Source organism: Magnolia sinica, chromosome 11, assembly GCF_029962835.1.
Source record: "Magnolia sinica isolate HGM2019 chromosome 11, MsV1, whole genome shotgun sequence".
Taxonomy (NCBI): Eukaryota; Viridiplantae; Streptophyta; class Magnoliopsida; order Magnoliales; family Magnoliaceae; genus Magnolia; species Magnolia sinica.
The window spans coordinates 84,820,540-84,840,499 of NC_080583.1; the positions used below are offsets into that span (position 1 = coordinate 84,820,540).

The window sequence follows — 19,960 nt, forward strand, 5'->3', positions numbered from 1 at the left end:
ACCTACAGAACTAAGTGACGTCACTTCAGTAGCTAGTTTCACTACTCAGCATTAGAGGTGTACACGAACCGAGCCAACTCGGTTAGCTTGCTCGACTCGACTAAAAAAAGCTTGAATCGGCTCAGTTCGAAGCTGAGTTCGATTCGAGTCGAGCTGATTTATTGAGCTCAAAAATGAGTTCGAGCCGAGTTCGAGCTCCAACTCGACTCGACTCGAATTGAACCCAGCTTGAATTGAACTCGGATTGAACCATTTCAATGACTCAATTACTTTGATGTTGATGTTGCTCACCAAGTGTTTGATGAAATGACTTAAAGAAATGTGGCTGGTGGTGAGGAAGGTATGTATATGAAACCAACACCTTTTTTTTTCCTTGATTTTTATGTTGCTTAGAAGGTATTTGATAAAATACTTGTAAATCCATTGCTGCTGTATTTGAGATTCTGAAAGTGCAGTCCAAGTGTCTGTGAAAATGCTGCAATGACGAACTCAGCTCAATCTTAGCTTGAACTCGGCTCGAATTGGCCCGAGCGGTTGACTGAATTGAGCCGAGCTGGCCAGTCAAGCTCGAGGACCAAGTTCGAGCTGAGGTCAGCTAGTGGCCGAGCCGAGTTGAGCTGAGGCCAGCTCGACTTGGTTCGACTTGATGTACACCCCTACTCAACATGTCAGTAGCTAATCTGCGAGATTCACCACTTAAGTGACGTCACTAAGTTCTGTAGGCCCACCATGACGTATGTGTTGTATCTACACCGCCTATACATTTGGAGAGATCATTTTAGGGCATGATCCAAAGAATGAGGCAGATCCAAGGCTGGAGTGATCGCACCACAGAAAACAAAGAGGAGAGTGACGCCCACTGTTGAAACCTTCCTAAGGTCCACCATGATGTTTATTTGAGATCCAAACTGTTCATATGTTAACTCAGACATGAAAGGAGGGAGAACACAAATATCAGGTTGATCGGAAACATTTGTGGCCCTTAGAACAACTTTTTAATGGTGGGCGTCACTCTCCCCACTATTTTCTGTGGTGGGGTCCACTTGAGCTTTGGATCTGACTCATTCTCTGGATGATGCCCTAATATGATCTCTCCAACTGGATGAACGGTGTGGATACAAAACATACATCATCGCAGGGCCCACAGAACTTGGTGACGTGACTTCAGTAGCGAGTCTAGCTACGCAACCTGTCAGTAGCCAATCCGCGTCCTACGTCACCGTTGGGGGAACGGATGGGCCACTCCCCTTGCCACTAGCCCCGTGGCTGGTGGTCGGTGCTCTGTGGGCTCCACCATGATGTATGTGTTTCATCCATGCTGTTAATACATTTTACATATCATTTTAGGGTTTGATGCTAAAAATGAGAAGGATATAAATATCAGGTGGACCACACCATAGGAAAACAATATTAATTGGACATCCACCATTAAAATCCTTCTAAGGCCCACCGTACTGTTTATTTGACATTTAATCCGTTGATTAGATCATACAGACCTAGATGAAGGGAAAAAACAAAGATCTGATTGATCCAAAACTTTTATCGCCCCCCAAAAGTTTTTAATGGTCAATGTTTATTCAACAATGTTTCCTGTAATGTGGTCCCCTCGAGATCGAGATATATCTCATTTTTGATTTCCTGCCATAAAATGATATAGAAAAATAGATGGACAGCATGGATGAAACATATACATCATGGTGAGGCCCACAGAGCACCGACCATCAGCCATTGGCTGGTGGCAGGGGGAGTAGCCAATCCGTTTACCACGGTTGGCCGCACGCAGCTCTAGTCGGACGTTGCTAGGTCCGACCGGGGTTCGGACGCAGTCCGCTTTGCCCATTTCCCTCCTTCCCTCAGGGAGGTGTCGACGAACTCCCGCGCACGATAGATAGCCGTCTTTTGAAAAACCAAAACTCGAAGAAAAAGAAGAAGGAAAAGGAAGGAGGAAGAGATGGACGTTCTGTTCGGGTCGATCGACGTCCGAGATCTTCTCTCGACGCAAGACCTAGAACCCACCTCCCCTCTCTCCGCCCCAGATCTCCGCCTCCTCATCGACCGTCTCAATCTCCGCTCTCTCCACATCAAGCAAAATGCCCTTTCCTATCTCTCTTCCCACCACTCCCATTTCTCCCATCTCCTTTCCCTCTCCTCTCTCACCTTCTCCAAAACCCTAGACCTCTCCTCCGACCTCTCCTCCCTCCTCTCCCTCCTCTCCGACACGTCTCCCCTCGACGTCGACATCCGCCATCTTGCCAGTCAGATTTCCTCCAAAAGGAGTGAGCTGGAGGAGCGCAAGGAGGCGCTGCGCCTCGTCCGCTGCATATCAGCTTTGATCGGACGGCTGGAATCCGCGAGGGAGGATTTGAGGGGTGGCATGCTCATTGAGGCCGCAGCAGCCGTGCGGGATTTGAAGAAGGCATTCGGAGTCTCTGGATCGGACCATGAGGAGGAGGATGCCACACTGCCGCCAGTATTTCGGCTTTTGCACGCAGAGTGGATGGAGTGCTTCGATGAGGTACCGGTTCACGGATTTTATGAATTATGCCAGTGTTGAATTGTTATATCTGGGCTGTCTATTCAGTCGGTGCCACTGTTCATGGGCCAGTGTTGTAACCAGTTTGATTGGTGGTCTGCAATGGAAACTGGATTGTGTGTATGTTTTATTTTTAGTAAAAAAATGTCCAATTTGTTCTCTAAGACCCAAAAAGGAAAAGCAAATAAATTAAGAAGAAAAGAAAGAGACTGCGGGAAAAGACGCAACAATCCTCTAGCTGAATGCTAGAGATCACAAATGCAAGACTGCGAGCAAGCTCAACTGTCCTATAGTCTTGAACTAGAGACAACTCCCCCTCCCTTCAACAGCTAGTGTAGAAAAAAAAACGAAGAGAATTTCATAAAGAGAATATTAATTAGCTTTGTCTTATTCCATATGCCACAGGCCCTGTTTATAATCAAACCTTACAATCTGTGGACATTTTTAATCAAACCGAAAATAGGAAAGCACCTAAATAATAAAGCATTCTAATTAAGATAATGCCTAAAATAAGAAGATATTTAGATAAGAAAAACATTTTAATTAAGAAAATGCCTAAAATAAGAAGATATTTAGTTAAGAAAATATCTAAAATTATTCCCTGCCTAAAATAAAGATATGAAAGAAAGATGAAATTTTCTAATATTAAATTTTTTTTTTTTTTGGGAAAAGTCATGGATTATATTAAGAGAAAAAAGGAAAACAGAAGGGTGGCTGCGTCGCCCCCGCATCGCCGAGGGAGTGACATAGCCAACTACACACCTAAGAAAAACAAATTACATCCCTTCAATTTATCGTCATTAACCGTCCACTCAACTACTAACAACCTAGCTCTAGAAGCTACGGATTCCGGCGAGTTTGATGAAATTTCCTAATATAGAGATTTGAAAGAAAAGGAAAGTAGTGATGGACTAAAAAAGGAAGTTGGTCCTTTTCTTGTACATGTGTGCAGAGTGTGCATGCGTGAGATGTGGCCCTTTTCTTCAAATCTTGTTCAATTGGCTTGTGTGGCCATTGGTTGCACCAGTCCACCTGGTGGGACCCGCTTGGATTGATTGTGCCTTGCAAGGTTCTTTTTGATTAGATGATTCTAGTGGCCATTCGATGGTTGCAAAAATGGATTGCTTGTGCCTTGTGTTTGTTGTTCTGCTTTGGCATTTTCTCTGGGCCTTTAATGAAAGCTTTTGTTATCTTCCACAAAAAAAAAGGTCTGTGACAAAAGAAGCCAAATGTTGCTTATTGATGGTCATCTCATTGGTTTGATTTTGACATAGTGGCAGATGTAGATTGTTTTGATTTTGATATAGCAGCAGTTGTAGATTGTTTTGGGCATGATGGACAGTGCATATCAGTGATTACTGCTGTTGCATCCTGTACATGCCATTTGCACTGGATCATTTCTTTTCCTTTTCCCTCATGGTGTTGGGATTATTATTAATTTTTTTTTCAGGTTCAAGATGTTCTGGCAAGGATTATGGAAAATGCAGTTACATTTGAACCAGAAAATGGTAGAGTGAGAGTGAAGTTACGGTTGACAGTGGGTGAAATCAAAAGTGTCGAGCTTCGTACCGTTTTGATGGCAATGGATGTGAGTTCTCTGTAAGCTATTTCTTCTTTAGCTCTTTGCATTGTTATGTTTTTTGAAAGTATAATGGAATTTATTAAAAACTAAAGCAGAGGGAAATAATTCCCAATACAAAGATAAGGTCATAAGGCCCCGGAGATCGCTAAGGCAAGCGCCGTTGGACTAGAGTCTTTGGTTGAGGGGGGGTAAATGAAATGTTTTATGCCCCAGTGAGAGATCTAATCTCTTTGACAATAAAATTCATTTTTGAGGGGCAGTCCTTAGCTCCTTTCACCCAGCAGTAGACTTCTGTATTAGGCACTTCAATGATAGTGGACATCAGGCTGAATTGATTATGGACAATACAAACTACCTCCCTGAATGATCATCACTGCTTCAGACTGGAAATTGCTTGGACTGGGGCAGAGAAAAATGAATTGGCATTGTTTTAATGGTTGATACTCCAACCTAGTCCTAATCTGTTGGGAGAACAAATACACAACAGGAACTTGTGAACTGAGAAAAAATGGACCAGAATATTGTATGATTTTTCTCTTCCAAAAGAGGCTTATGAATTATAAAAAATCCTAATTTAACCTTTATCTATCTCTAATATGGGCCAATGATGCCTTTTAGTCACAACTCTACTTCTTCTTCTCCTCCTTTTTTTTTTTTTTTTTTGTTTTAACTCAAACAAGATTCCTAGGAAAGTTGGTTGTGGCAGTGCTTTCACTAAGTTGGATGCTCGTAAAATTTTCAGTTGTAAACACCTCACACCTGAAAAGACTTCCATGTGCAAACTGATTTACATGCTATTTTGTTTGGCTTTTAAGTGGTAAAGTGTTTTCAAGTAAACAGTTTTTTGTGTTTGGCTAACTTGTAACGTGCTTGCAATGTATTTAGTAGGTAGTCACCAAGGTATTCCAAAATGGTTACGTAAATGGTAATGGTGATAACTGTTACGTGTTATGGGTTTGTAACGACACAAATAAAATTAAATTAAGAAGACCTTAACAGCCTTGTAACGTTCCGTTATGGGGCTGACATAGTTTTTTATTAAAAAAACCGTAATGGCTGTTATGGCCTGTATCGTAACGATAATGGGAATACCTTGGTATTCACACCACAAAGGTTGGGGTGGTAAATCCTCCTAAACCTTCAAATCACATTAAAAAGGGCTTTATTTTTTTGGCCCTAGGAGCGCATCAAGGGACATGTGCTAGATGGATTGGATGTCCTGCACCTATCACAGTGGGCCTTACACACAATCTTGGAATTCTTTGATGGTGGGCGTCCAATCACAACTGTTCCTTGTCGTGTGGTCCACTTGATTATCAATCGGCCTATTTTCTTTGGGACATAGGAGAGCATCAAGGGACGCACATGATTGGTGATTGGATGTACTATACAAATTATGATGGGCCCTACACAACACACGTTTATTTGTTGTTGTATCCAAGATTCATTCTGTGAGATATCCTAATCTCTAGACGTTATTGAGTAATGTCTATTCCATAAGAAGTCTTTCTACTTGTGCACCCCAGTGAAGTAGAAATTCTAAGGCCAAGGTTATATATATAGTCCTTGGGCTTGAGTTTGTACAGGTGAGGCCCTGAGATCTCTGATATTTGTTATTCTCCTGGATCTTCGAATCTCTAAATATTAGTAAGTAATATTCGTTCCTAAGAGGTCTTTCTTTCTTTCCTTTTTAATTCATGATAGAAGTCTTTCTATTTTTGCTCACTAGAAAGTAGAAAACACTATTGTGTATTGATTAAAAAAGTTGACACATTAGGGCCAAGGTTTTGAATGTTCCTTGGTATGGTTTTGAAAATCGGTTAATTATCGGCCGTATCGTAACCATGTCGATCAACTTGTTACGTGATATGACCGTGAACCATTTCGTTGAAAGAAAGAAGGGCAATATCGGCTGATACTAAGGGTGGCAATGAGCTGAGTAGCCCACTCGACCTGGTTTTGTGCCAGGCTTGGACATATTAGCTTGGCTTGTGGTTGTATATGGCTAGATCAATTTTTGGGTCAGGCTAGCTCGACCTGACTTTATATGTACTTGTGTTATATCCTACAAACATGCCATTCCAATTCTTGTTTAGGGAACCCATCCATCTTGAATGTAGACTATTGGTTTTTGATGCAGGACAATTAATCACTTGCTCTAAAAGCTCGAACTGATAGAGCATGATGAATTAATCCCTTTATTTCATAGCCTAGGCTCTACATTCCATGGGTTGGGACTTTGGTTGAACCCCCGTCGTGGGTCCCACATCACATGGGTTTCGCCTCACACGAGCCACCTGTCTCACACGGGTGGGGCTCGCCTCACATGAGCCACCCGCCTCACACGGGCCGCCCACCCCGAGTGTGCCCTTGCATCTCACAAGCAACCCCACTTGAGCCCGGTGTGAAAATGCCCCTCCATTAGTTTCATTCTCTAAAATGTCTTCTTCTTCTTCTTCTTCCTTTTTTTTTTTTTTTTTTGTGCATCTCCAATTTGATCAATTGATAGATTAAGAACATTCAAGTGGAAAATAGGGATCTTATCGATTTTTGGGTCAGGTCAGGTTGGATATGGTCCAGGCCCAACCATTTTGGGGCTTGGACCTTGGGTCTTAAGCGTTGGGCTAGGCAAGGGCATAGCTTGGCACCATCCAAACTTGGCCCACTGCCACCCTTAGCTGACATAGGGTGGTACATGCCATATCGACACTGATATGGGGTTGACATGGCCATAAAGGGTCCATTTCATTTTTTTTTGAAATTTCTCTCTAGTTTCAAGGTGTGCCCTAACGACCGCAAAGGCCTTTACAGAAAATATGACCCGTAATGGTCCTTTACTCGGCTGATATAGCTTTTTAAGGTTTTTATTTTTTATTTTTTATTCAAAAAAAGAAAAAGAAAAAAAGAAGAGAAGACTGTAACGCCCGTTATGGCCCACATTGCAACGGTAATAGTGGTAACCGTTACAGACACTGTTAAAATTACAGAATAACATGCTCTAGTTTTTCCACTTGTTTCTTCATTTCAACAATGCAAGAAGCTTACAAACACACTTTATACTAGATCTAGCTTATTTTGGGGATCAAACAGAAAATTTGAGTGGTCTCCTGCTCCTTAGATGAGTTCGTAGAGATAGTGTAGTGTGTGTGTGTGTGTGTGTGTGTGTGTGTGTGTGTGATTTGGGGTTCAAGCCCTGATAATGTTACCTTTAAAGAAAACACAATATTTGAGTGATATTCGACAAATTGAAGCGGAATTCACCATTTAGGGAGTGTAACAGTCATAGGTCAGTGGGTTGCAATCCCCTCGCTATATTTGGTGAAGAACAACCCCCCCTTAATGATCGGTCTTCTTGTTCCTTTAAGCTGGGCAGTATCTTTGGTCTTTGGACCTTTTCTCTTCAATAAAATTTTCTATTACTAATAAAGAAAAAGAACCATTTAGAGAAAAAATATCATTTTTTCCTTCACTTTCTTTTGTTATTATATTAATATAATGGGTCCTAGTTTATGAAACCATGCTTGATTTGTGTTCAGCTTGGGCCCATTTGGTTGATTTTTGGCAGGCCAATCTGATAGACAACATTCTTGTAAGAGAATTGTTTGATACACCATCAAATACATGTTAAAGATATGGAAAAAGGATAGTTCTGGTTTTTTACATTTTTCCACCTATTTTCCTAATTTCAAAATTTGTTGGGCAAGGAAAAAATTCTGGCTTATATGGTCCATATTGTCCCATATAGATCTGATTTGTTACCACACACCCCATATTTGATTTTTTTTGGGGACCGGCTGTTGCAACCATTGATACTATAATTTAGAAACCTTAGTCCTTGGTTATGAGTTTGTACAGGTCACACCCATGTTTCCATGATCTGGATCATTGAACTGATAGGCGAACCAGGACGGCCCATATCGTAAAATTTGTCCGGTGGTCTAGATGCTTGGAAGGGTGAATATCTGTCTATAGCAGGAAGATTAGCATCAAGGCGGCAATGGCTGCAATGCTGGTGTACCTTGTCCCCTTTTCGATCGTTGGCAAGTGCTATAGCGAGGCTCTAGAAGATTCAGCGGGATTTTCTGTGGCAGGCATAGAGGCAAAGTACAAATTCCATCTGTTGGATTGGAAAGTGTGTAAACTGACATCAGAAGGTGGCACGGGTCTAAGGTATTTGAACGTTGACAAATGAAGCACTTTTAGGCAAGTGGATTTGGAGATTTGCCATGTAAAATAATGCTTTTTGGAGGAGGGTTTTAGTGGAAAAGTATTGGAAGCTGGAACGATGACAGATGCTGTAAGCGTCTAGTGGATATAAAGCTTTAGGGTACGAGAATGGCATTTTGTCAATGGAAGAACGATTATGGAAGGAGCGGCAGTGGAGGTTAGTAATGGCTGCTCTACTAACTTTTGGCATGGAGTGAGGTGCGGAGATGTGGAATTGAAGACTGTGTTCCTCACCCTGTTCTACTGGCGACATCCAAGGATGCTAAAGTGGTGGGGTGCTCTGAAAGGGTGGGGAATCATAATGTGGGTTCTGGCTTTTGGAAGGAACCTCTTAGAGGTGGAAAAGGTTGAATTCCGAGATATGATTAGTCTACTCGCTTTGGAGGTCCTAGATCAAGAGAGGGAGGATATCTTGCTTTGGAGATGGGATCCGTGTAAAGTGTTTTCATCTAGATCATTGGCCAATAGGCTGACCTATGTCCACCTGCCTGTGTGTGTAAGTCCAGGGCCACTCTTAAATGGTCATATTCACTTGCTTAGCTGGTTCCTGGTTGTGATTGCATTCTTATGGTGGACTGGTTACGACACCGTCATATGGTCATTGTTAACGGTTGTTGCTTATGCCTTCAGCATGGGGAATCTGTCAACCATCTCCTTGTGCATTGCCACTTTACGTATATGATCTGGGGTTGGATACCGTCTGTTTAACATGCTTGGACCATGCCTAGTTCCATCTAACAGTTTTTGCAGCATGGAAGATTTTTCACCCTTGCAAGAAGTGCAAGCTACTTTGGAAGCTGTGTTTTGGGTCGGTTTTATGGGCGATTTGGAAGGAACGTAATAATCTCCTGTTCAATGGAATTTTTGCTTCAGCCCCTGACATTATTCATAGGGTCAAACACATTGTTTGTCCTTGGGTAGAAGGGGCGGGTGTCATATTACCTTCCTTGAGTGGCTTTGCTCACCTTTTCTGGTCGCCTTGTTTTGGTTCTTGATTGTATCTTGGTCTCTAGGTCTTTCTTTTCTTAATAAAACCCTTGTTTGCCAATAAAAAAACATTTGACCATTGACCTGCGAATACTAAGTTAAGAAAAGAATATGATGTTGGTCACAACCCATGAAAAAGTCAGCCAAAAATTGGATGACGAGGATCTTATAATCTTGAGTACTCTTAATGGTCCATATGTTGGTCACCAATTTGATGGGATCATCCTTTAATCTTCATTTTTGACATAAAATCCATCCATCATGTGGACACAACCTGTGTTTTATATATTAACTATTAAACTTCTATGGGTAGCTTGTTAGATGAGCTGGTAGAGACATTGTAGTGTGTGTGAGTGATCCAGGGTTCAATCTCTGGTAGTAGTGGTTACCTTTCCAAAAAACTTCTAGGGGTAACTTCATCATGTAAAGTACAGAAATAATATACATGATTTAAAAAATATGAAATGTTATTTTGACTTGTTACAATATCATAGATAAAAGCTCTTTAACATATTGCGTTTCTAATTATTTTATCAAGCACACACTCTCATACTTTTTCTCAGCTGATTTTCTATTTATCCCATCTGCAGATAGTTGGGGTCCTTGATTATGGGCTAGCAAAGGTAGCGGATTCGATGATCAAGCATGTTATGATTCCAACTGTTCGTAATGGACTTGGCGTTGGTTTTGTTGAAGAACTGAATCGGGACTCCCAGCAAAAAGATGAGGCGATCCTCAGTCTAATTTTATCTCCTAATTATCAGGTAATTATACATTTGAAATCTTTCTTTCTTTTCATCAGTAATGAACTTGAAATCTATCATAATCAAATATTTGATGCATGTAAAATATCTGCCTTTTATGCTGGAAATAATTATAACGGGTCTTTTAATGGATGATAGACGGGGATCTGAACAAAGGAAGTTTATCTACTTAGCTATATGCTTCAGGTTTCAGTTTTGCACCAAGTTTAAAATGCAATGCTGTCTGGTATATTCCGTGAGTAGTATAAATAAGAGCAACACATCTAATGCTGAATAAGCAGAACGAATCACAAGATCTCATGGAAATGCAAATGGCCAAACCTAAATGAAGACCACGACGGTCTGCATTAGATGTCTCAAGGGGAATCACTTTCGTAAATTTGGATCTGAGTTTGTGATGTAGTACAATTGAAGAATTAGCTAGAAGAATTTATGTATCAATTTGATGATTAAATCCTCCAAGATTGTCCCACAAAATCGATAACTCCACTCTTCGGCAGAAAGTGTAAAATAAAAGAAAATGCATAAATATGCCCTATAGAGTCAAATCAAAGGGTCTAGAGGTGCCTTACGTCTAGGTTCTAGAAGAATCACTCTCATAGGCTAGAACTGTTGCTGGAAAGAAATAATTTCTGTTTTATCAATGTTCAAATAATCAAGTATTCACTGTTCATATATATGGCTCAATAGGCCTGTTTTTTTGGTTGGTAAGCTGGGTTCAAACCTGGGAACTCAGTGTTGAAATGGACTCTGTTTACCATTGGCCTATAGGCTTGAACCCCAATAGGCCTATTTAGTAACTTCTATTATTTATCCCTCCTTGAAGCTTCTAGCAAGAAGCTTATGGAAGATCTGTACTCTGTTATATACCGAAGAAAATTGAAACAAATAGTTAAAATCTTAATATAATCCCATATATTTATTTTATGGACTGTTGGAACTGTATGATCTGTTCTAACCCTTGAAAGAGGCAGCATCGTCTTGATATTTCACTGATATTGCTGTATGGTTGGACTGGTAGGCCCATTCTGATTATGAATCAAAGCCATCCAATTGGATTTGTGCACCTACAGTCAACCAAACTGTTTTATTAATTTTATTTTTGAGCAAGCGACAAAAAAATTACTTAGAAAAGAGCCAAAGATCTGAGATATGGGGAAGGGTGATGAAAAGCCCACATGAATCAAAAGAAACAAAAATCAATGGAAGACAATTCGGGTCAAATGAAGTGTTTAACATGAGAGAAGCTACACAAAAGTTTCCGCCACCACGTCGGACCATTCTAGGCCTATGCAATAGATTTTCCACAAAACTTGGAGGAGAGCAATGCCTATTTGATTATTGATTCTTTGATCTTCTCAGAGAGTGTAACTATGGATGACTTCACACCCCTGAAAATTCTGTTGTTTCTCTGTTTTCAAATCCGTCAATAGATTGTGAAAAACAGCAGATTCCATAATATTCTTCCCTTTTTTGGAATGGCCGGCTGCTCCAACAAATGAATTCATTTTCCAGGTGGAGACTCTTGATCCAAGTGGTTTGAAATTCAGTGAGGAAGAAATTCTAGACAGATGATGCCACCCGGCTGTGGATGAAAGATGGGGACTGCCCCTCAGCAGTCAACCAAACTGTTGAATTGGTTCCTATCTGTTGCTGGGGCCCTTGACTAGGTCCACATTGTCAATTGGCTCAGCTGTCGGATGAGCTTGGTTTTTAATGCTTATGTATCTTTCATAAATCTATGTCAGTCTAGGTATGTAAAGCTACGTATTATAAGTAGTCACATAGGACGTGTCCAGTGCTGAGGAAGGAAATGAATGTAACTGGTCATGTAAATTGGAGCAGATGATGAAACAAACTAACTTAATTTAAAAAAAATAAAAATTTTAGTGTTAATTTTATTAGACAGACTACCTAATAAACATTATGCTAGGCTTCAACAAGGTTAAAAAACTCCAACACTTGACTCCTACCAACCTTAACACTGGGCTTCATCAGGCTAATGTTTCTCTGGAAGAGCCTTATATATATATATATATTATTATTATTATTATTATAAATCACTTCCTCTTCGTGAGACAGTTTGCATGAAATGGTGTTAAGGTAATGAACTGCACTGAACTATCAACAAGGCAGAGAATGGCACAGTAGATCATTGGTTAGTACACCTTGTTCCTGTAACATTGCAATATTACCATTGACATCCTTCACATCTGCACTTTCCTACATGTCCATGTAAATTGCTACCTTATTCTGAACCTTATCTATTGTCTGGGTGCATCAAGTCACGTGCCTCACTGAACTTAAACACCCCTCAATGCAGCACATGCATGCCTCCCAAGTCGTAATTCCACTGGCTGTGAATTATATAGACCAACTTTATCATCATCATCAAAGCCTTGTTCCAGTTATTTGGGGTTGGCTTTCTGGGTCTTGTTCCACACTGATCTCTTTTGTTGGACAAAACCCATGCCATAGTGGCTGTTGAGTACTCTGTCTACCTTATGATAATTTCTAAAACCCTTGAGTCATGTCAAGGTCTTGGTATGTAAGCTTTGATAAATCTCTTGGTCCTTCATGTCGAGTTTTTTATTTTTATTTTTATATTTAACTTTTGATGGATGTGGAGGTAGTAAGAAAAGACTTGATGACCTATGGTCTAACTGAAGTTATGGCTCTTGATAGGGTGGAATGGCAGAAAAGGATTCATGTTGCCAACCCCAATTAGTTGGGATAAGGCTTAGATGATGATAATGATGACTTAACTTTTGGTGGATAACTCAAATTTGTTGAAAAAGCAATAAGTAGCATGTCATGGAAGCGGGAATGAATTCCCTGTACAAAGAACCAACTTTGAAACCTCTTCTTTTGCTAAATAGGCTGCCATATCATTTGTCTCCCCTCATATTTACGAGATGTTTAGGGACCTGATCTTGTTCCGTCTCAACTGACCTTCCCCTGAAATAAAAGGAGTCCCATCAGTGAGTTCCTTCATCAACTAAGTTTTAACTAGTGATTTTAACAATACTTCTTGTCTTGGCCAGTCTTATTTTTGCCTTCTTCAGCAGGTTTGTTTGCTTGAAATATGGCCTTTGGTGCAAGGTTGATGAAGTTCTCTCAAACATTGCTAGTCTTTAAAGTGGTAATAATGTCGAGCGCAAGTTTTTACTGCCATTATCTGTTATATGCCTTGATGCTTCACAGTAATGAAACAATGCCCTCCATTTGCCTTCTCTGCAGTTGGTTTCGTGGCAACTAAAAGTTATAATCAGATGGTTGCAATGAGTTTGGAAATTTCCAATTTGTATGGATGTCGGTAGTGAACTACTCCTGGAAATGATGCGCCAGCTGGTCCTAAGCCTGGTAAAGGAGGATCAATTTAAGGTGGGCAGCCAGTTGTTATGCCTCTGCCAAGCAATCGTGATAATTTGCATTTTGAATCATGTGATTGGTGCCGTAGGATTCTTAAAGCCGACCCCAAATTGCTAGAACAAGGCTATGTGATGCCAGGCTGATGCCAGGCTGATCCGGGGCCACGATCCAGGCCCAGGCCCATTAAGCCTAACAGTCAGCTCATCAATAAGGAGGCCCAAGCTTCCCATTTAGCTAACTAGCTTATTTAGGTAATTAGCTAGCAAAATCAATCAACTAGCTATGAATAATCCATTAGTCAACATTTTTAATGCGTTTTTATCTCTTTTTATCTCGTTTCCATATTTGTAATAAGTCATCGGTTGTCAATGACATTACGTGTTCTCTTTATATGTACGTTTTAAAACCTTATATAAGGGCTTGTGATGAGTAGTAGGAAGTCAGCTTTCAATTGAATGAGAATTTCTACCTTGCTTCTTTCCACTTTATCTAGTTCTCGTGTTTAGATTGAAGGTGCCTATGCTTGGGCAGATCCACCCCATCAGTCGGCTGTGCCACTATGATGACAATGACGATGATATGGTTTCAATGAATCATGTGCATTTGTTATTCAGTGCCACTTGCAATTCTTGAGATGTTTACTTCTTACAATGGTTTTTGCAGGTTGAATACTCGAATGGTGCAACTATTTTTTCAAGGCTTCTTCAAGTTACAAAGTTTATTTACAAATCAATATGCTTCAGCAATGGAACATGGATGCAATGTTTTGGAAGATTGACATGGCCAAGGATTTCGGAGTTGGTGATATCTGAATACCTTTCCAAGGTGTGCTTTTAAATTCCATTAGTTAGAATGAATGCAATCTTGTATCTTACTTGATTGTATGCTTTCAAAATATTCATCCAGCTACTGTAGGAACCTTCCCATGCGATGCTATCGTGTGTGAGATCTGTGAACTACCATCACCCCTCTATATATGATAAGAAGGGAGATAATCTTATTTGCTCCACATTCATTAGCAAGTTTGTAACTTGAGGCTGCAACGAGTAGGATAGCAGGCCTCTGACCATGCTGACATCGAATGCATGTTATTCTTATCTTCAGAGTGGTGTAGGTGGATCTTTACCCTAAGGGTATATACCTGCTTCTTTTATGTGATCTTTAAGGTACATTTGCAATTTGTGACAATCCTAGCTTTCCATAGTCATAAAAGGTGATAGAGGATAGTTGTTTCCTTGTAGTGAGGGTTCAGACCATCCTTCTAACTCGTATGTTTTCCCCCCCCCTATGAGTCTCCTTTTTAATGTCCATTGAGGCTGCTGTACATTTTCATAATTCCATTTCATATAACTGACATTCTCAGTTGGAGTAGTGCACCTCATGTTTTTGTTATCACCTGTAAATTGATGAGAATGGCATGCTCCTTGGGATCTGTTGGGTCCTATTATGATTTGTAGGTATTACATATGAGCAAAAAATAGACTGCGTACTAAGCTCTCTTTGTAGAATCCTGTTTATGACTAGGAGAGCAAGCTTGTATGTGTTTGACTTACAGTGGAGGAGGGTGTTAACCACCCTGATGCTTATGTTGTAATGGGATCTTGCTTCTGTGTTTCGTTAGCAAATTAAAAAAACTTGTAAGGAATCTGTTCACGTTTTTTGGTTATTTCACAAAGTCGCTCAAATTTTACTTTCACCCCATTTTTTGTGGGCTAGGGCTGGTACTTCACTCTTGGGACATGTAGGTCAAGTCTTGAGTACACCTTGTGTTCATCTATTTTCTTTTTGTTTGGTTTCCTTGACTGCAAGGAGGCCTACCATGGCTGTTGTGCTAGCTAGCTTTGGGCAGAAATGTGCGTAATCACATACCTTTAGATTGCCCTGACCATGGCTGCACTACTATGGTTAGACTTCCTAACTGGCTCTTGCTCTTTCTAGGATTATCTTGTATCTTATTGCAAGGAGCTTAGGAGATGAGTCACAAGAGTCATACTTATTGTGACCCCTCTCCTAACATTTACCTAAGGTATTTGATAATGGTAATGTTGGCCGTAATGGCCACCACCGTTACCCTTATGACATGGGCTGTAATGGGGCATTACGGTCTTTGTTTTTATTAAAGAAAAACCCGAAAAACCTGTATTTGCCCTGTAACGTCCGTTACAAGTTCCGTAACGGCGGTAATGGGTAAATTTTTTTCATCATGGTCATTACGGCTTTGTAACGTGTATTTGTTGATACCGTTGCCTTTATGTAACAGCCATTATGGCACACCATGCATTTACCTCATGAATTACAAAAAGATGGTCTTATTCTGTCCTTTTCTTTCGAAGCGAAGGATTTGATTTAGCGAGTGATTTGATTGTCAGAAATTATTCTTTCAGGCTGTTCCTGATGATTCTATAAAGATTGCAGAGCTTCAGAATGTTGTCAAACTTACAACTGAATTTGAGACTGCTCTGAAGGAAATGATGTTTATTTCAGCAACTGATAGAAAGGATGATAAGTTGAGCACTTTTGCTCAAAACGTTGAGGTTCACTTTGCATCAAGGAAGAAGAAAGAAATTCTAGCCAAGGCTAGAAATTTACTTCTGCAACGTGAGTTTGTACTTTCTCTGGTGAGTATATTATCGTTTCAAAAAAAAATATTACAGAAATACTAATGCTGTTTCTAATTGTTTGAATGAATCATAATCAATTTGCTTTCTTCTAACAGGAAAATTTGAGGAAAGGTCCAAATTTCTATTCTCATGGAGTCACCGGGAATGCTTCTGATTATGCTGTTGACTTGCTTTTTCAACCGGAAAGGTGCCTTGTGTCTAAGGCAGCATCTCAACTCATGGAACTAGTTCATCAAACACTTCAGGTTTATTGCGCACACCCAAAAATTATCCTATGTTGGTAGTTTTGAATCTAATGACACTCGGAGAACAGCTGGTATCAAGTTGTAGATGATTAACCTATCAAATTAGCCTGTAAAGATGCACCAAGGAATTTTGAATACTTACGGATCATGGCTTGTTTTGTTTTCTGGGGATGAACTCCCATATTTCAACATAACCTGTGGTAACTCAAAATTGAGTTGGTGTTTCCTGGGACTGGCGAACTTTGTATGGTTGACACTTTGGGTTTTCCTAGGAAAAGTCTAAATTCAACTTGTTCTACACTATAGTCTTTCCTAAGAGAAGTTGATGACAGGTTGGATCATTGAACAAAGGGCCCTGCTTGTACAAACCATGGTTTGAAATATCTGTTTCAGTCTTTTGACTCCCATGGGTCTGAAACTTCTCATTTCCAAAACTACTACGACTCATCTGAAACGGGATTGAAACTAAAATAATACAAAATTATTTTAAAATATGAAATAAGCCAGAAAACTGAAATAAATCTGGAAAAATAGAATAAGGAAAAATCAGAAAAAAATGAGACATTTAAAATCATATGCACAACTTAGGTTAACAAATTTAAACCCAAAATCTCACAATTTAGTCAATAAACACATGGGACCATGCTTGTTGATGGCTTGGCACGGGGAAAGCAGGGGTTTGTTGGGCAGGTGCAGATGGTGGGTTGCATTGATGGCTTTTTTGTGGGTGATTTGGTCGGATCGTACCTTTGGAAACAATTCGCATCCTACTTCGGCAGCCATTAGTTTGGTTTTGTTGACTATTTCTAAGTGGGTGTCTTTGAAACCTGTGTAAGGGTATTTGAGTCTTTCTGGTTTCTTTGGGCGGGGTTGTTTGCCTCATTTGGTATTTGGTTTAGGGTCTTTGTATAATTTTTGTTTCTTCTTGTTTTGTTCTTGGCTTTTGCTTTAATAAAGTTCATTTCATCTTTGCAAAAACACATGCAAAACCCTCTCACAACATCAAAACTAGAGCCTCTTTCACCATGTCTGTTGTTGCCTGTTGGAGAATTTGATCTTCCCTGTTGTTGAGGCCAAACTACACCTCTCCATTGCAAATTGAGGGGATGTGTTGGATGCTTTCCCATTCATCAGTGCAGGCAGTGGAGTTTGGACTTTGATGGCCCACTCGTTCTTGAGGTCTCCTTTCAGCCATCTGAGTGGTGAATCAAGGGGATGTGCTGGATGCGTCCCCATTCATGCAGTCAGTGGTTGATTGTTTGAACTTTGAGTGAGATTGGAAGGTCCTGGATGGTGCTGTTTTGTTGTGAAGGCTTGTCAATGAGTGCCGAAGCACAGGAGTGGAGGGTTGTTCAGCCTAGGAATGCACAACAAAGAAAAGGTCCATTTATGGCGTTTATTGTTGGCTTTAGTAAGAAATGGGGTTCTGGTGGCCTCGCTAAGCTATGCGAGGGATATGGGAACTGACAGAGATGGTCATCCCTAAGCACAATGACATCGGTGCTTCCAGAAGGTTTGCCTTGGTCAGGTTCTGGCATTAGGATTTAGGATGAGGCTAATCAGGCTGTACAGATCCTTAATGTCAGGTCTGTGGATGGTTGGAGATTGACAATCAATCTGGCAAAAATAACAGGCAGCTGGTGGGTCGACATACAGTATAGGGAACGCTCCCGGGGGGGGGGTGTGTGGAACTTTTTTAGACCCCTGTGACCTTTGCTACTCTGTAGGGAGGGAGGCAACACGAGCACAGCCCATGAGCCTTAAAAAACACCAAGCACATTTGATAACTAAACCCAGGCATGGGTCCTTTCTTTTTTGGGTCCCTATGGCCTTTGCTGCTGAAATGGTAAAACCCAGGCATGGTCCTTTTCGGACCCTGTGACCTTTGCTACTCTGTTAGGGCTAGGAATATCCTCGTCATGGGGTAAGGAACGGGTCCTTGTCCTTTACTTTTTTAGACCCCTGTGACCTTTGCTACTCTGTAGGGAGGGAGGTAACACGAGCACAGCCCACGAGCCTTAAAAAACACCAAGCACATTTGATAACTAAACCCAGGCATGGGTCCCTGTGGCCTTTGCTGCTGAAATGATAAAACCCAGGCATGGTCCTTTTCGGACCTTGTGACCTTTGCTGCTCTGTTAGGGCTAGGAATATCCTCGTCATGGGGTAAGGAACGGGTCCTTGTCCTTTACTTTTTTAGACCCCTGTGACCTTTGCTACTCCGTAGGGAGGGAGGCAACACGAGCACAGCCCACGAGCCTTAAAAAACACCAAGCACATTTGATAACTAAACCCAGGCATGGGTCCTTTCTTTTTTGGGTCCCTGTGGCCTTTGCTGCTGAAATGATAAAAACCAGGCATGGTCCTTTTCGGACCCTGTGACCTTTGCTGCTCTGTTAGGGCTTGGAATATCCTCGTCATGGGGTAAGGAACGGGTCACTGGCAGGTGTGTTCATTCTTGAGTGGTTCTGGGCCCTCGTGAATGTCAAGGATAACAAGCACAGCCCATGGTCCTGGAAAATAAACCAAGCACAGTTGATAACTAAACCCACGTACGGCCCTTTTCTTTTTTGGGCCATAAAAGTGGCTCAGCACTTTTCCACGGTCCTAAAAAATAAATTAAGCACACTTTTCAGCTGTCACTTTCCAATATGACAACTAATGAATATGAATATGATAAAGTCCAGTGAGGATACAGAGGACCATTTGAGGATTGGAATATGGTCATCATGAATGCATGCATCCCTTGAGTCTGGAATGAGGAGATGGTGGAACATTTAGTATGAATGCGTAGGCCTATTCAGGTTGGAATGGGTGTTACCTAGGAGGATTCGTGATTTCTTCCAAGCGTGGCACAGTGTTTGTTTGGGTAGGAGGTTTCTGTGTTCTCTCTCTTTTCTTGTGGTTATTTGGTTGATATGGAAGCAACATAACAGTAGGACATTCTGAAATAGAGCAGAAATATCAGAGGCTGTTTTCCAAAGGGCAGTGGGTGGGTTATTAGCTGTGCATCGGTGCTCAACATCTTACATGGTTGTTCAAGGGGGGCAATAGTCAAAAGCTGGGAAGTGGGCTTTTGTCTTAAGATGATCTCTCATCATCTTTCTTTGTAACTTTCTTTTGGCCTTATGCTATCTTAATGAATTCCAAGTTACCTTTCAAACACACACTGAATAAGATTCCCTTTATGATGAAATAATAAAATTGCTATCAAGACATTTGATGCAAATGGCAGTGTACTTGCACTTCTACCCTGCATGTACAACACTCAATTTTGTAAAGAAAATGCAGGGGAGAAAGGCCTCATGAATCTTTACATGATTTTCCCATTAAGGAGACATGAGACATAACATTATATTGTGTCATAATCTTATCTCTTGAAGTTCGTTGTTTATAAAAATTTTCTTGCTATTGTTAATCCATTCATGGCGCCTATTCATAGGCATGATTTTTGATTTGTGACTAATCAGTGCAGGGTATTCGTTTGTCATCCACAAGAGTGGCCATGGAATTCTATCACGCGGCTAGGGATGCCCTACTTTTATATGAAGCAATTGTACCAGTCAAGGTTTGCATATGACACTACTTGCAAAATTTATTAACATATCATATATGAAGGGTCCAAAGAG

The 19,960-nt window shown here is 40.7% G+C and overlaps 1 protein-coding gene across 3 annotated transcripts in view; it reads left to right on the top strand.

Moving 5' to 3' along the window:
- The first annotated feature begins 1,921 nt into the window (after nt 1–1,921).
- Nucleotides 1,922–19,960, top strand: part of LOC131219598 (centromere/kinetochore protein zw10 homolog) — a 47,551-nt gene continuing 29,512 nt past the window's right edge. For all 3 annotated transcript variants that reach the window (XM_058214833.1, XM_058214835.1, XM_058214834.1), the window contains exons 1-7: nt 1,922–2,515; nt 3,984–4,121; nt 9,920–10,093; nt 14,129–14,290; nt 15,850–16,083; nt 16,182–16,331; nt 19,807–19,899. In XM_058214833.1, coding sequence (XP_058070816.1) covers nt 1,952–2,515; nt 3,984–4,121; nt 9,920–10,093; nt 14,129–14,290; nt 15,850–16,083; nt 16,182–16,331; nt 19,807–19,899 — 1,515 coding nt within the window. In that variant the 5' untranslated portion in view covers nt 1,922–1,951. The remainder of the gene's footprint in view (nt 2,516–3,983; nt 4,122–9,919; nt 10,094–14,128; nt 14,291–15,849; nt 16,084–16,181; nt 16,332–19,806; nt 19,900–19,960) is intronic.